This window comes from Bubalus bubalis, chromosome 22 (genome assembly GCF_019923935.1).
Source record: "Bubalus bubalis isolate 160015118507 breed Murrah chromosome 22, NDDB_SH_1, whole genome shotgun sequence".
Taxonomy (NCBI): Eukaryota; Metazoa; Chordata; class Mammalia; order Artiodactyla; family Bovidae; genus Bubalus; species Bubalus bubalis.
The window spans coordinates 54,808,778-54,826,659 of record NC_059178.1 but is presented as its reverse complement, the minus strand read 5'-3'; the positions used below and the strand labels follow the sequence as shown (position 1 = coordinate 54,826,659).

At 44.7% G+C, this 17,882-nt stretch overlaps 1 protein-coding gene across 6 annotated transcripts in view; it reads left to right on the top strand.

Annotated features, from left to right (window-relative positions):
* Positions 1-17,272: 17,272 nt before the first annotated feature.
* RTTN (rotatin) overlaps positions 17,273-17,882 on the top strand; it is a 115,396-nt gene continuing 114,786 nt past the window's right edge. For 4 of the 6 annotated variants that reach the window (XM_006061281.4, XM_025273681.3, XM_025273680.3 and 1 more), the window contains exon 1: positions 17,276-17,602. In XM_006061281.4, coding sequence (XP_006061343.3) covers positions 17,572-17,602 — 31 coding nt within the window. In that variant the 5' untranslated portion in view covers positions 17,276-17,571. Of the gene's footprint in view, positions 17,603-17,882 lie in introns of all 6 variants that reach the window. The other 2 variants (XM_025273684.3, XM_025273686.3) reach the window with 1 other exon arrangement.

Here is a 17,882-nt window from a genome sequence, read left to right as displayed (position 1 = left end):
ACCCTATATGCGAGAAAGCAAAAGAGACACATATATAGAACAGTCTTTTGGACTCTGTGGGAGAGGGCGAGGGTGGGATGATTTGGGAGAATGGCATTGAAGCATGTATATTATCATATGTGAAATGGATCGCCAGTCCAGGTTTGATGCATGAGACAGGGTACTCAGGGCTGGTGCACTGGGACGACCCAGAGGGATGGGATGGGGAGGAAAGTGGGAGGGGTGTTCAGGATGGGGAACACGTGTACACCCATGGTGGATTCAAGTCAATGTATGGCAAAACCAATACAATATTGTAATTAGCCTCCAATTAAAATGAATAAATTAAAAAAAAAATCCAAACTCCTAAAAAAAAAAAAAAAAAGCAACAGAAGAAACTTGCCTACTGTCATTTATAAAACAATTCTCATTGCCTATCTGCCTACCAATGTAGACATACTTTGAAGATTTTATGCATCTATCAGATTGGCTTGTTGATTTCCATCAGTGCCATTTCACAGGGTTAAATTGTAATTAACACTTTGCTCATTAATTATTAAATAAATGTCTACAAAACATTACACCACGGAGTAACACTGAAACCAAAAGATAAAGATCTCACAGGAGACTGTTATATACCAGGGAATGTAATGAAAAACAAGAAAGCCTGCGATATCTGCCAAATTGTCGTAGAAATTCACTGGAAATTATAAAAAATACTCATGAGGGAGGAAAGGAACAGGCTGAGCTGCTTCCATCTTGAAAAAGACGGAAACTGCATTTCACAATTTCAGTGAGCTTTGGACTATGTGCCTGTTAGCCATGGGGATAACATACCTACGGCCTCCCGGACTGATACACCCCAGATTGCATACCAAGATTTCCCGTTGCCAAAAAGAATGTAATATTCCCCTATGTGGTCAGTCACCTTTGTAATCTTTATGGCACCCTTTGGTGTAGGCTACAATGTATAACCAGCTGACCCTTCTGATTATGAATCATGGCTGTAACCTGATTATGTCTCCTTTTAACATTTTCCAGGCTAGGTTTAAGGAATTTGCAGATGTGGGCTTGAGCAGTACACTTAAGGTATATAAGGTTTTCACAAAAGTTGGTCGGGGTCCTTGGCTAAGAGGAGACTCCGCTTTGGGCCCGCCGGTGCAATAAACTGCACTCCACTATCTGCATTGTCCTTCTGAGTGAGTTTGTTTCCCCGGACGCGTGGCTACAACACTCAGAGATAAATGGCTTCCCTGGTGGCTCACACTTAAAGCATTACATGCCAAAAATTTGGGGACAAATCCAAAGTAAAATATAAATTTATGCCTTTGGATACATTTGTCAGAAAGCAGATGAGAATAAAGACCTTTCCTGTCTACATGCCAAAAATTTGGGGACAAATCCAAAGTAAAATATAAATTTATGCCTTTGGATACATTTGTCAGAAAGCAGATGAGAATAAAGACCTTTCCTGTCCTTTGAGATCAGACATGTACTAGACCAGCTGCTGGCCTCGGAAATGCAAGGCATACAAGCAGGTCTCGCTCATCTGTATCATCTGCTGATATCTGTGCTTCTGTGAGACGGAAATAAATTTCTGTCTTTCTTTCTCTTTTAAATATTTATATGGCTGCACCTGGTCTTCGTTGCGACATGCAGGATCTAGTTCCCTGGCCAGGGATCAAACCCGACTCCTCTGCACTCAGCATGCAGTCTTAGTCACTGGACATACCAGGGAAGTCTACATTTCTTTCTTAAGCCTCAGATAGTTTGGTCTCTGTTCGGAGAAGGCAATGGCACCCCACTCCAGTACTCTTGCCTGGAAAATCCCATGGATGGAGGAGCTGGGAAGGCTGGAGTCCATGGGGTCGCTGAGGGTCTGACATGACTGAGCAACTTCCCTTTCACTTTTCATTTTCATGCATTGGAGAAGGAAATGACAACCCACTCCAGTGTTCTTGCCTGGAGAGTCCCAGGGATGGGGGAGCCTGGTGGGCTGCCGTCTCTGGGGTCGCACAGAGTCGGACATGACTGAAGCGCCTTAGCAGCAGCAGCAGCAGAAGGAGGAACACTAACGCTTAGAAAATTTGGTTCCGAAACTACTGGCACAATGACCTAAGCAGCATCAGGAAATTCATTCATTTACTCAATCGGAATATTTACTAAGCAGATATCGTGGATGAGATTTCTACAGAAATGGAAAGGTGGAGAGTTTCCAGGGATCTGCTATAGGCCCCCTTAACACCCAGCCTGTCCAGGGCCATAGGAGGTGTACTGAAATACTATAAATAAAAAGTCTATCAACTGTGGACACCAGCCCTATGAGAGATGTTCTTTGGAATTCCAAGAATTCTATCTTCATTTGGGAGTCAGAATGACACAGGGTTTAATCTAAAAACTGTGAAAAATTATCTTCCCAATTAAAGAGAAGATAAAAATTATTTTAAAATTACCATGTTAGCTCTGGACTACATTTTTGCCTTAACTGATGTCTCATTCTTCCTTAGAGATGCTGCTGCTGCTAAGTCACTTCAGTCGTATCCAACTTTGTGCAACCCCATAGACGGCCGCCCACCAGGCTCCCCCGTCCCTGGGATTCTCCAGGCAAGAACACTGGAGTGGGTTGTCATTTCGGACACGACTTAGTGACCTCACGTTCACTTTTCAATGGATGAAGTCGCTCAGTCATGTCCGACCCTCAGCGATCCCATGGACTGGAGCTCTCCAGGCTCCTCCATCCATGGGATTTTCCAGGCAAGAGTGCTGGAGTGGGGTGCCATTGCCTTCTCCTTCCCTAGAGATACCTAACTTTAAAACTGAGCCAGAAAATATCTGCAGAAGCAAAATGCATTCTGTGGCAGGGATTGGAATCAGTATTTTATTTACAGAGCCAAGATACATTCAGCACAGCTGTATTCATCAGCCAAAGCAGGACTGAAAGTCAGGGTCATTTTCAGAACGTAGATTAAATAGATTACTTTCAGCTGGAGCACAAATGGAGTTCATTATTATTAAAGTTGAGTTGAGAGAGGTTACCCACATGGGAATCACCTGAAGATCACAGGAATCTATATCTGTGTGCTGGATCTCAAAGGAGCCGGCTTTTTTTTTTTTTTTGGAGCTGGCTTTTATTACATTTTCCTGGAAGTAAAATTTGACCAGCATCATATAACTGATGGTCATAATGAGGTTGTGTGAATTTACATGTTGAAAAAATATCTGAACATAATCACAAGATTGCTTTGAGCTTCCCCTGCACTCTTTATCCAAGGACTTCCCCATCATTAGCTGGTTAAATCTCACAGTTTGGAAATCAAAGCATACATTTACCTCATTTTAACAAAGAGAATGTTTGGGGAAGTTAAAATATAGAGTAGACAGTTATCCCAATGGGAAGAAAGTAGAGGAATGGGGCAGGTACATTTTGCATTTACCCAATAATGTATGATAAATGTAATGAATCTTCAAGGTTCACGTAAGGACCACCCATCTAATCCATCACTTTAGAAGGGCCACATATAAATCTCACCAGAGAGAGGGGAAACATTCACAGTTTTGTGGGAAAGGATGCTGTGTGTCTTTACAAAAATAAGCTTTTTATAAAAGAAATTCTTGTTCTCAACTGAATATCTCCTTACTGCTTTTCATTTTGTAACACTTTATTGAGATATAATTCATGTAGCATATTACTCACCAATTTAAAGAGTACATATCAATGGCTTTTAATATATTTGCAGAAGTGCAACCATAACCACAAGCAATTTTAGAACATTTTTATCATTTCAGAAAGAAACCCTTCACCCCTTAGCTGTTACCCCTCTGTGCCTCCAATGAACCCCAAATCTAAGGAAGCAGGAAACCATTTTCTCTCTCTACAGATTCCCATATTCTGGACATTTCCTATAAATAAGATAGTATAACTTGCTGTCTTCTGTGTCTGGCTACTTTCACTCGGACTTTCACTCGACGCAATGTTTCCAAGGTTCATCCATGCTGTGGCACCTATCAGTATTTCATTCCTCTTTTAGCTACATAGTATTTTATTGTATAGCTATGATTTATCCATTCCATACATTCTTTGTTTCTCTTTTCCTGACCTGATGGACCTTGGGTTGTTTCTACCTTTGGGCTCTCATGAATAATGCTGCTCTAAACATTCCTGTGTCAAGTTTAGCGGTTAGGTATGTTTTCACTTGAGGGGTATACACTTACAAGCAGAATTGCTGGGTCATATGCTAACTCTGCGTTTAACTCTTTGAGTCACTGTTAACAATTTTTCAAAGTTGCTGTCATTATTTTACATTTTACCAGCAGTGTAGCAGGGTTGTGATTTCTCCAGATTTTCTCTTATTATTTCTTCTTTGACTTTTTTTTTAAAGTTTCATTTAATTTTTTTCTTGTGGGAAAATTCACATGACCTAGAGTTAACATTTTAAAGTATACCATTCAGCTGCATTGAGTACATTTCACCATGTCCCGTGACCATCATCGTTCAGTTCAGTTCAGTTCAGTCGCTCAGTTGTGTCCGACTCTTTGAAACCCCATGAATCACAGCATGCCAGGCCTCCCTGTCCATCACCAACTCCCGGAGTTCACCCAGACTCACGTCCATCGAGTCAGTGATGCCATCCAGCCATCTCATCCTCTGTCGTCCCCTTCTCCCCCTGCCCCCAATCCCTCCCAGCATCAGAGTCTTTTCCAATGAGTCAACTCTTCGCATGAGGTGGCCAAAGTACTGGAGTTTCAGCTTTAGCATCATTCCTTCCAAAGAAGTCCTCCTTCAGAATGGACTGGTTGGATCTCCTTGCAGTCCAAGGGACTCTCAAGAGTCTTCTCCAACACCACAGTTCAAAAGCATCAATTCTTTGGCGCTCAGCCTTCTTCACAGTCCAACTCTCACATCCATACATGACCACAGGAAAAACCATAGCCTTGACTAGGTGAACCTTTGTTGGCAAAGTGATGTCTCTGCTTTTGAATACGCTGTCTAGGTTGGTCATAACTTTCCTTCCAAGGAGTAAGCGTCTTTAATTTCATGGCTGCACTCACCATCTGCAGTGATTTTGGAACCCAAAAAAATAGTCTGACACTGTTTCCACTGTTTCCTCATCTATTTCCCATGAAGTGGAGGGACCGGATGCCATGATCTTCGTTTTCTGAATGTTGAGCTTTAAGCCAACTTTTTCACTCTCCACTTTCACTTTCATCAAGAGGCTTTTGAGTTCCTCTTCACTTTCTGCCATAAGGGTGGTGTCATCTGCATATCTGAGGTTATTGATATTTCTCCTAGCAATCTTTTTTTTTTAAATTGATCAAAGATAATTTATTAAAATTTTTTTAATATTGTATTTTTTTTAAAATTTTATTTTATTTTTAAACTTTACATAATTGTATTAGTTTTGCCAAATATCAAAATGAATCCACCACAGGTATACATGTATTCCCCATCCTGAACCCACCTCCCTCCTCCCTCCCCATACCATCCCTCTGGGTCATCCCAATGCACTAGCCCCAAGCATCCAGTATCGTGCATCGAACCTGGACTGGCAACTCGTTTCATACATGATATTTTACATGTTTCAATGCCATTCTCCCAAATCTTCCCACCCTCTCCCTCTCCCACAGAGTCCATCTTGATTCCAGCTTCTGTTTCTTCCAGTCCAGTGTTTCTCATGATGTACTCTGCATATAAGTTAAATAAACAGGGTGACAATATACAGCCTTGACGAACTCCTTTTCCTATTTGGAATCAGTCTGTTGTTCCATGTCCATTTCTCACTGTTGCTTCCTGACCAGCACACAAATTTCTCAAGAGGCAGATTAGGTGGTCTGGTATTCCCATCTCTTTCAGAATTTTCCACAGTTTATTGTGATCCACACAGTCAAAGGCTTTGGCATAGTCAATAAAGCAGAAATAGATGTTTTTCTGGAACTCTCTTGCTTTTTCGATGACCCAGCGAATGTCGGCAATTTGATCTCTGGTTCCTCTGCCTTTTCTAAAACCAGCTTGAACATCTGGAAGTTCACGGTTCATGTATTGCTGAAGCCTGGCTTGGAGACTTTTGAGCATTACTTTACTAGCGTGTGAGATGAGTGCAATTGTGTGGTAGTTTGAGCATTCTTTGGCATTGCCTTTCCCTGGGATTGGAATGAAAACGGACCTTTTCCAGTCCTGTGGCCACTGCTGAGTTTTCCAAATTTGCTGGCATATTGAGTGCAGCACTTTCACAGCATCATCTTTCAGGATTTGCAATAGCTCCACTGGAATTCCATCACCTCCACTAGATTTGTTCATAGTGATGCTTTCTAAGGCCCGCTTGACTTCACATGCCAGGATGTCTGGCTCTAGGTCAGTGATCACACCATCGTGATTATCTGGGTCGTGAATAACTTTTTTGTACAGTTCTTCTGTGTATTCTTGCCATCTCTTCTTAATATCTTCTGCTTCTGTTAGGTCCATACCATTTCCGTCCATTATCGAGCCCATCTTTGCATGAAATATTCCCTTGGTATCTCTAATTTTCTTGAAGAGATCTCTAGTCTTTCCTGTTCTGTTGTTTTCCTCTATTTCTTTGCATTGATTGGTGAAGAAGGCTTTCTTATCTCTTCTTGCTATTCTTTGGAACTCTGCATTCAGATGCTTATATCTTTCCTTTTCTCCTTTGCTTTTGGCTTCTCTTCTTTTCACAGCTATTTGTAAGGCCTCCCCACACAGCCATTTTGCTTTTTTGCATTTCTTTTCCATGGGGATGGTCTTGCTCCCTGTCTCCTGTACAATGTCACGAACCTCTGTCCATAGTTCATCAGGCACTCTATCTATCGTATCTAGGCCCTTAAATCTATTTCTCACTTCCACTGTATAATCATAAGGGATTTGATTTAGGTCATACCTGAATGGTCTAGTGGTTTTCCCTACTTTCTTCAATTTAAGTCTGAATTTGGCAATAAGGAGTTCATGATCTGAACCACAGTCAGCTCCTGGTCTTGTTTTTTTGACTGTATAGAGCTTCTCCATCTTTGGCTGCAAAGAATATAATCAATCTGATTGATTCGGTGTTGACCATCTGTTGATGTCCATGTGTAGAGTCTTCTCTTGTGTTGTTGGAAGAGGGTGTTTGCTATGACCAGTGCATTTTCTTGGCAAAACTCTATTAGTCTTTGTCCTGCTTCATTCTGTATTCCAAGGCCAAATTTGCCTGTTACTCCAGGTGTTTTTTGACTTCCTACTTTTGCATTCCAGTCCCCTATAATGAAAAGGACATCTTTTTTGGGTGTTAGTTCTAAAAGGTCTTGTAGGTCTTCATAGAACCATTCAACTTCAGCTTCTTCAGCATTACTGGTTGGGGCATAGACTTGGATTACTGCGATATTGAATGGTTTGCCTTGGAAACGAACAGAGATCATTCTGTTGTTTTTGAGATTGCATCCAAGTATTGCATTTCAGACTCTTTTGTTGACCATGATGGCTACTCCATTTCTTCTGAGGGATTCCTGCCCGCAGTAGTAGATATAATGGTCATCTGAGTTAAACTCACCCATTCCAGTCCATTTTAGTTCTCTGATTCCTAGAATGTCGACATTCACTCTTGCCATCTCTTGTTTGACCACTTCCAATTTGCCTTGATTCATGGGCCTGACATTCCAGGTTCCTATGCAATATTGCTCTTTACAGCATCGGACCTTGCTTCTATCGCCAGTCACATCCACAGCTGGGTATTCTTTTTGCTTTGGCTCCATCCCTTCATTCTTTCTGGAGTGATTTCTCCACTGATCTCCAGTAGCATATTGGGCACCTACTGACCTGGGGAGTTCCTCTTTCAGTATCCTATCATTTTGCCTTTTCATACTGTTCATGGGGTTCTCAAGGCAAGAATACTGAAGCGGTTTGCCATTCCCTTCTCCAGTGGACCACATTCTGTCAGATCTCTCCACCATGACCCGCCCATCTTGGGTTGCCCCACAGGCATGGCTTAGTTTCATTGAGTTAGACAAGGCTGTGGTCCTAGTGTGATTAGATTGACTAGTTTTCTGTGAGTATGGTTTCAGTGTGTCTGCCCTCTGATGCCCTCTTGCAACACCTACCATCTTACTTGGGTTTCTCTTACCTTGGGCGTGGGGTATCTCTTCACGGCTGTTCCAGCAAAGCGCAGCTGCTGGTCCTTACCTTGGACGAGGGATATCTCCTCACCAAACTATGTGAGTTAACCTTTATTTTCTTGGAAACGTTGGGTGGACTCCGTCGTAAACATTAACTTTCCATCCAGCAGGCAGCCGAGCCGCCGCGTCTCAGCGCCTCGGCCTCGCTCCCGGCTTCGCGGGCCGCCCTCTGCGCCTCCTCTCGAGCGCCGTGCTCACTCAGGAGCTTGGGCCGCCTCCGACCCTGACCTCACTCTTGCCAAGCTGCCGTGGTTTCAACTACCACCCGACCCCTAGTGTGCCCGCCGCTGGCTCCTCCCGGGTCCATCATCATTATCTGGGTCCAAAACATCTTCAATACCCACAAAGGACACTTTGTAGTCACTGATAAGTTACTCCCCGTTGCCCCTCCCACCAACCCCTAGCAACCAGCAATCTGCTGTATGGGTCTGTAAATTTGCCTATTTTTAGATATCTCATGCTGTTATAAACTCAATGGTTTGCCCCCTAAATCCATATGTTTAAGTTCTGACTCCCAATGTGATTGTGTTGGGTTGGCCAAAAAGTTCATTCAAGTTTTTCTGTCCAATCTTATGGAAAAGATTGGACCCTAGCGAACTTTTTGGCCAACCCAGTATTTGGCAGGAATACCAAAGAAAGGGTTTCCTTGGTAGCTCAATGGTGCTGCTGCTGCTGCTGAGTTACTTCAGTCGTGTCCGACTCTGTGTTGACCCCACAGACGGCAGCCCACCAGGCTCCCCCGTCCCTGGGATTCTCCAGGCAAGAATACTGGAGTGGGTTGCCATTTCCTTCTCCAAGGCATGAAAGTGAAAAGTGAAAGGGAAGTCGCTCAGTCGTGTCAGACTCCTAGCGACCCCATGGACTGCAGCCCACCAGGCTCCTCCGTCCATGGGATTCTCTAGGCAAGAGTACTGGAGTGGGGTGCCATCACCTTCTCCGAGCTCAGTGGTATAGTTTGCCAATTCAGGAGATGCAGGATCAATCCCTGAGTTGGGAAGATTCCCTGGAGAAGAAATGGCAACTTACTCCAGTATTCTTGCCTGGGAAATTCCATGGACAGAGGAGCTTGGCAGACTACAGTCCATGGGATAGCAAAGAGTTGGACATGACTTAAAGCAACCAATAAAGAAAAAGGAAGTAATTAAGGTTTAATGAGGTCAAAAGGTGAGGCCTCAATCCAATAGGACTGGTGTCCTAATAAGAGGAGGTGGAGTCACCAGAAAGCCCCCCCTCTCTCCCCACCACATACACACAGACGAAGGAACATAGTCAGAAGGCAGCCTTCTTCAGGCCAGAAAGACAGGCTTCCTCAGAAACTAAATTTTCAGGCATTTTGACTTCTTGCCTCGGGAACAGTGTGAAAATATGTTTCTTTTGTTTATGCCGCTCAGCCTGTAACATCTTTGTTACGCCATCTGGAGCAAACTAACCCACAGATAGTTGGAACCATGAAATATGTGACTTGCATTTTTCAGCAAACAGAATGTTTTCAAAGGTCATCCATGTGGTGGCATGGACCACTCCTTCACTCCTTTTTCATGGCTGAGTACTCTTCAATCATACAGATTTGCTGTATTTTGTGTTTCCATTCCTCCATTTTTGGACATGTGAGTTCTTTTCATCTTTGGCTATTGTAAATAGTGCTGTTTTGGATACTTATGTGCAAGTACTTCCTTGAATTCCTGTTTTCAATAATCTTGGGGTAGGAGATGCCAAAGATACAGGCTCGATCCCTGGGTTGGGAGGATTGCCTGGAGGAGGGTGTGGAAACCCACTCCAGTTTTCTTGCCTGGAGAATCCCATGGATAGAGGAGCCTGGTGGGCTATGGCCCAGAGGGTTGCCAAGACTTGAACACAACTGAAACAACTTAGCATGCATAAATCTAGGAACAGAATTGCTCAGTCATATTTTGATTCCATGGGGCTTCCCAGTCGGTGCTAGTAGTAAAGAATCTGCCTGCCAATGCAGGAGATGCAACGGACTTGGGTTGGATACCTGGGTTGGGAAGATCCCCTGGAGGAGGAAATGTCAACCTGCTCTAGTATTCTTCCTTGGAAAAATCCCATGGACAGAGGAGCCTGGTGGGCTACAGTTCATGGAGTTGCAAAGAATCAGACATGACTGAGCAGAAAGCACACACACACACATTGATTCTGTGTTTGTCGTTTTGAAAAACTGCCAGGCTGTTTTCCACAGTGGCTGCACCATTTCCCATTTCCACCAGCAATGTATGAGGTTCACAGTTTCTCCATATCCTTGCCAACAATGTTTTCTTCAACATTTTTTACTATAGCCATCCTAGAGGGTGTGAGTAGTATCTCATTCTGGTCTTTGATTTTCATTTCTTTGATGACTAATACTGTTTAGGATCATTTAATGTGTTTCCTAGCCATAGCTACATCTGTTTTTGAAGAACTATCTATTCAGAATCTTTATGCATTAAAATTCAGTCATGTGTCCTCTTATTGTGGAGCTGTGAAGGTTCTGTGTATGTTTCTGATAATAGATCTTTATTAGATATATGATTTTACATATTTTCTTTCACTCTCAGATTATCTTTTCACTTTCTTGATAGTGTCCCTAGAAGCAAAAAAGTTTTAAATGTGATGGTCTAAATAATTATTTTTTTCCCTGTTTTTCTTTCATGTCTAAGAAACCATTGCCTAATTCACACTCCTTAAGATTTATGCTTATAGTCTCATCTGAGAATTTTATAGTTTTAGCTCCTGCATTTAGGATTTTGATCTATTTTGAGTTAATTTTATAGACGATGTGAGGAATAGATCCAAATTCATTCTTTTGCATGTGGATATCCAATTCCATTTGTTGTAAAAAAAAAAAAAAAACAAAAACCAAAAAAACCCACTATTCCTTCCCTTATTGAATTGTCTGGGAACACTGATTGATAACCAATTGACTCTACATGTGAATGATTATTTCTGGGCTTTCAATTCTATTTCATCAGTCGATATCTCTGTCCCTATGTCAGTACCAAGCATTCATGAATACTGTAGCTTTGTAGTAAGTTTTGAAATGGGGAAGTATAAATCCTTCAATTTTGCTCTTTTTGAGATTGTTTGGGTCAGTCTGACTTAATTTCCATGTGAATATTATTTTCCGATAGATAAGCTTGTCAATTTTCACTGAAAAGGCAGTTGGGTATTTGATAGAAATTGCTATGCATCTGTAGCTTAATTTGGAGAGTATCACCATCTTAAAAGCAGTAAATATTCTAATCAAGGACACAGGGTATCTTCCCATTTATTTAGGTCTTCTTTAATTTCCTTTGATCGTATTTTATAGTTTTCAGTGTAGAAGTATTACATTTACTGTCTTAAATTTATTTCTAGGTGTTTTATTCTTTTTGATGTTACTATAAATGGAATAACTTTCTTAATTGAATTTTTGAATTGTTTATTGCTAGTATATAGACATATAATCGGAGAAGGCAACGGCACCCCACTCCAGTACTCTTGCCTGGAGAATCCCATGGACGGAAGAGCCTGGTAGGCTGCAGTCCATGGGGTCACGAACAGTTGGACACGACTGAGCGACTTCCCTTTCACTTTTCACTTTCATGCACTGGAGAAGGAAATGGCAACCCACTCCAGTGTTCTTGCCTGGAGAATCCCAGGGATGGCGGAGCCTGGTGGGCTGCCATCTATGGGGTCACACAGAGTCGGACACGACTGAAGTGACTTAGCAGCAGCAGCAGCAGACATATAATTGATTTTATATATTGATTTTGTATCCTTTAACCTTGCTAAGGTCTTTTTTTTAACCTCCAAGTTTCTGTTTTGATTCCTTAGGATTTTTCTCTAAATAAGATCATGTCAATGAAAAAACAGAAATAGATGTACTTTTTCTTTCTAATCTGGAGGACTTTTCTTTTTCTTGCCCAATCATCCTAAATAAAAACTTCCAGGACAAAATTGAACAGAAATATTGACAGCAGACATTTGTGTCTGCTTTTCTACATCTATAAATAAGACCCTTACTTATTAAATTGTATAAAAAAAAGCAGGGTTCAAATTTATGTTGCTCTACTATTTGAAATGGAACATGAATGTATCTTTTTTCCATCCTTCCACTTTAAAAGGGCATGAAATATTTATGAATGTTCTATTTTGGTATGGGGACAATAAATTAGAATTTGACAATCCCCTTAAAAATTAAATATTATGTAAATTCATAGGACAAAGTTACGGGGCATGATTAGGAAAATTCATGAGTGGGGAATGAAACCTCAGGCCTCAACCACTTTTCCTTCTTAGAGATCAGAATTATTAATAAATCATGATCTTCATTTTTAAATAAGGCAGGCTGGGGTCCAGGTGACTTTCCTGGAAGGCACACAGAATGTTTGCTGCCCCTGGGGGCCTGTGAAGCATTTCCACACATCTATTGGGTAGAGCTCCTTTTGTTTAGGAATCCTTCTTGCATTGTCTTCATAAATAAATTAGTATCCCGATTAATGTAAAAGTAGCCTGAAAAGGATTTGCCCTTTGGACCAATAATTTCTTCCCTCTGAAAAATGAGGAAAAGGGATCGAAGTACTGCGGGGTTTTTTGTTGTTGCTGTTGTTTTGCTGGACATTTCTCCTGGATATGGCTCTACAAATGGGTGTAAGGCTGCAAGCACCTCCAACCACGGAGCCTCCCTCACGGAGCAGCAGGGTCATTTCTGGGGCCCAGCGTTCCTCTGATGGAGCGTCTACCTTGTGGTTACACTTGCAGGTAGCACTGGGATATGACTTGACATTGCATTTGATTCCTAGAAAGAGGATTATTTCAGTCCTTTTGGGCTGCTGCTGCTAAGTCACTTCAGTCATGTCCGACCCTGTGCCACCCCATAGACAGCAGCCCACCAGGCTCCCTCATCCCTGGGATTCTCCAGGCAAGAACACTGGAGTGGGTTGCCATTTCCTTCTCCAATGCATGTAAGTGAAAAGTGAAAGTGAAGTCGCTCAGTCTTGTCCGACCCTCAGAGACCCCATGGACTGCAGCCTTCCAGGCTCCTCCATCCATGGGATTTTCCAGGCAAGAGAACTGGAGTGGGGTGCCATTGCCTTCTCCGCCTTTTGGGCTACTGTAACAAAATATAACGGATGGCTTGTAAACAAATGTATTTCCCATAGTTCTGGAGGCTGGTAAGATCAAGGCCCTGGCAGATTCAGCGTCTGGTGAAGGCCAGCTTCCTGGTTCCCGCCTGCATACTCAGTCACTTAGACATGTCTGACACTTTTGCGACCCCGTGGACTGTAGTCTGCCAAGTTCCTCTGTCCATGGGATTTCCCAGGCAAGAATACTGGAGTGGGTTGCCATTTCCTCCTCCAGGGGATCTTCCCAATCCAGGGATAGAATCCATATCTTCTGCATCGGCAGGTGGATTCTTTTATGCCAAGCCACCTGGGAAGCCCTCCTGGTTCTTAGATGGCTGTTTTTCTGTGTCCTTACTTGGCAAAAGGGAGGAAACCTTTCCTCTCAGAAACCTCTTTTGTAATAATATAAAAGCATAAATGCCACTCATGAGAACTCCATCCTCAGGACCCGATCTCTTCCTGAAGGTCCCACTTCCTAATGCCATCACAGTGGAGATTAAATATGAATTTTTTTTTTTTTGGTGTGGGGATAATGGGACATTCAATCCATGGCAAAGAAGCACCCTTCACTTGGACAGCTGTTAAAATGTTCGTTGTTAGTAGTAACTACAGGTTATGGAGGCCTTGGGGTGCCTGCTTTCTGTTACCTGCTTTGGTCCTATCAGAAGGTACAATTATTAACGTCAATTTCTACTTGTAGAAGTTGAGGTTATAGAGGCATCAGTTTTTCTCCCCTACCCCAAATTCTTTCCCCCATTTTATGTTAATATCTCTTCTTTTCCTTAGTGGAAGTCTTCTGCCCATCTCCTTATGATCCTTGCATAGTATCCTGTTATAATATCTAGTTATCCTCTTCTGCGGAGAAGGCAATGGCACCCCACTCCAGTACTCTTGCCTGGAGAATCCCGTGGATGGAGGGGCCTGGCAGGTTGTAGTCCATGGGGTCGAGAAGAGTCAGACACGACTGAGCGACTTCACTTTCACTTTTCACTTTCATGCCTTGGAGAAGGAAATGGCAACCCACTCCAGTGTTCTTGCCTGGAGAATCCCAGGGACAGGGGAGCCTGGTGGGCTGCTGTCTATGGGGTGGCACAGAGTCGGACACGACTGAAGTGACTTAGGAGCAGCAGCAGCCTCTTCTGCTCTTAAATGGGGCTTCCTTGATGTGGGCTCAGATGATAAAGAATCTGCCTGCAGTGCGGGAGACACAGGTTCGATCTCTGGGTCGTCAAGATCCCCTGAAGAAGGAAAGGGCAACCCACTCCAGTATTCTTGCCTGGAGAATTCCATGGACAGAGGAGCCTGGCAGGCTACAGTCCATGGGGTCCAAAAGAATCGAACACGACAGAATAACTGACTACTGCTTAGAGAGTGAACAGGTAACCTAGGATCAGGTATGGAATATTTCTTGCTGTATCAGTAAATGAAGACTACCATAATCTTCAGCAGTTGCAGCCACCACCTGATGAGGAACTCAGGGAGGAAAGACTCCCTTCCACCTGGCAGCCATCAGACTGCAGCCACTGGCCGAGGGTTGTGAAAACACAGGATACTGGCGCCAGGCAGGTGAGGTGCACATGACAGGAGTGATGTCAGTGAGCCCAGATTCCTGCATTTTCTCATATACCTAGAAAAGCACTAAATTCCTTCACTTGAGATAAGCGGTTTTCCGTTCAGACTACCTGCCCTCAGACTACCTGAGTGTTGTTGCAAAACTTCTGTATAACCCGGCTCACCCCTTCGCCTCCTTGGAGCAGTTCTCTCAGGGTTTTCCTGAGATTCTGCCTCTTGGGCTTGAAGTTTTAAAAATTCCCACCGAATAAAACATAACTCTCAGTGTTTAAGTTGTGCATATTTTTTCAGTGGGCACCAGGCCACCTTAGGTCCCAGCTGGTGGGCTCTTGGTTAAACATTCCCTCCTCCCCACTCCCTCAATTTCCTCCTGGTGCCTCTCACTGGCCACAGTCAACTCAGGGCTGGAGGCCCTGACTGGATGGTGCAGCCTTTTCACGTGGACAAGTCAGTTACCTGCAGGGTCCAGCGAGTGGAGAGGAGCCATTGGAGGGGCCACGTGGAGAGCAACTGGCAGGCTGGCTGCCCCTTCTCTTACTCCCAGACCTCATCCAGCCACCAAGACTTTCTCATTTTCAGAGTGACTCTGACAGACTCACTCTGATTTTGGGCCTTTGCATATACTGTTTCCGGGAGAAGGCAATGGCACCCCACTCCAGTACTCTTGCCTGGAAAATCCCATGGACGGAGGAGCCTGGTAGGCTGCAGTCCATGGGGTTGCCAAGAGTCGGACACGACTGAGCGACTTCACTTTCACTTTTCACTTTCATGGATTGGAGAAGGAAATGGCAACCCACTCTAGTGTTCTTGCCTGGAGAATCCCAGGGATGGGGGAGCCTGGTGGACTGCTGTCTCTGGGGTTGCACAGAGTCGGACACGACTGGAGCGACTTAGCAGTAGCAGTAGCAATATACTGTTTCCAAAAATCACGGCAGATGGTCACTGCAGCCATGAAATTCAAAGACGCTTACTCCTTGGAAGAAAACCTATCGCCAACCTAGACAGCATATTAAAAAGCAGAGACATTACTTTGCCAACAAAGGTCTGTCTAGTCAAAGCTATGGTTTTTCCAGTAGTCATGTATGGATGTGAGAGTTGGACTCTAAAGAAAGCTGAGCACTGAAGAATTGATGCTTTTGAACTGTGGTGTTGGAGAAGACTCTTGAGAGTCCCTTGGACTGCAAGGAGATCCAACCAGTCCATCCTAAAGGAAATCAGTCCTGGGTGTTCATTGGAAGGACTGATGCTGAAGCTGAAACTCCAATACTTTGGTTGGCCACCTGATGCGAAGAACTGGCTAATTTGAAAAGACCCTGATGCTGGGAAAGATTGAAGGCAGGAGGAGAAGGGGACGACAGAGGATGAGATGGTTGGATGGCATCACCGACTCAATAGACATGAGTTTGAGTAGGCTCCAGGAGTTGGTGATGGACAGGGAGGCCTGGCGCGCTGCGGTTCATGGGGTTGCAAAGAGTCGGACATGATTGAGTGCCTGGACTGAACTGAACTGAACTGAACTGATATACTGTTTTCTCTGGCAGAAATTCCCTCACCCCTTTTCACTGCATGGAAAACAAACAAACAAAGCCCAAACTCCTACTTATCCCTCAAGATCCAGCTCAAATGTCACCACACCACAAGCGTGTGTTTTACCTATACACTTGTACAAGTAGCTGACTCTGAAAAACGGGACAAAGAAACATGAATCCTCAGTCAGCCACTTACTAGTTGATATGACTATGTGCCAGGAACTTCTCAGATTCTTAAGTGCCTCTCCATCCCTTCAAAATAAGAATGGGAATTGGTGCCTCGTTATCCCCTTTCCCAGGATGAACAGGTCCCCGAGGTAAAGTGTTCTCTAAAATGCAAATCACTTTACAAATTTCGTTTTGCTGTCATCGCTTTTGCCATTGACTATATATATATATATTTCTTTCCTATTGAGATCAAAGTGCAGCAGTTAACTTCAGTGGCATTCAAAAAAGAATTCAAACCCCTCTTCAGCCCTTTTCTTTCTACAGGCCCCTTCTCTCCTATGCACTCCCCCTCCGCCGCACTCACGTCTTTTTCCACTTGTTTACTCTGAACCGTGACTTGATGGGTTACATCAACCTGGATGTGTTACATCCCACAGTTAAAGACGTTGGGTCGTTTAGTCACGGGAGGGAGGCAGGTAGGGGTGGGGCGGGGTGGGTAATCCTAACAGGAGCCTCCATTCTAAATGGTAAGGGAACTGGACTTCTCTGGGAGATGAGAATTCAGACTGGCGGGGTGCTGAGCCAGCCCCTCGCGGAGGCAGGACGCAGGGCGGGGTTGAGTTTCTGCAGAACCCGCGCCGCAGCCCGCGCGGGCGAGTCGGAACCGCGGGCAGGCCGGAACCTCGGACAAGCGGGCGCGGGGGCGGGCCCGGAATTCCGGGAAGAGAGCACTACAGCGCGAAGACTACAACTCCCGAGATGCACAGCGCAAAGCCCGTTCTCTCCCCGCTTGCCCCCTCTTTCTGGTCAGTGCTTACGATGGAGACCACCGTCTAAGAACCGCATACTGGTAACCGTGGAGACCGTATACGCTCTCCTGACAGTGCGGGGGCCGGGGACAGCTCACGGAGTATACCTCTCACTCGTTGGGTCCTTCGTGCACACGGTGCAGAACCCGCCTTCGGAGCGGCCGGGTTTCTCGGGGGGACGGTAATTGTGGCCGGACGCGGTGGCGCGGCGGTTTAATTCTCCGGCGGCGGCCGAGCGAGTGGAGAAGAAACGAGATGGTCTTGACGGGGCTCATCCGGAAACTCGGTAACCGTCCGCGTCCCCCAGCGCCCGGGCCGCCCGGCTGAGGCGGCCGCTCGCCGAGGATGGCCGGGCCACCCCGGTGACGGCTCCCCGTGGCTGCCGGGCAGCCCCCCGGGGACCCACGTCGGACTCGGTGTAGAGACCCCGGCGTTCGCGTCACGGCCTGCCCGTGTAGACGGAACCGGCTTGTTCTTTTGCCTCTTCAGCCCGCTCCCGCCCCCGGCCTGGATAGGGAAAGCGTTGGGGTGCACCCTCGGCGGGCGGCTCTCGGGGTCGGGAAACA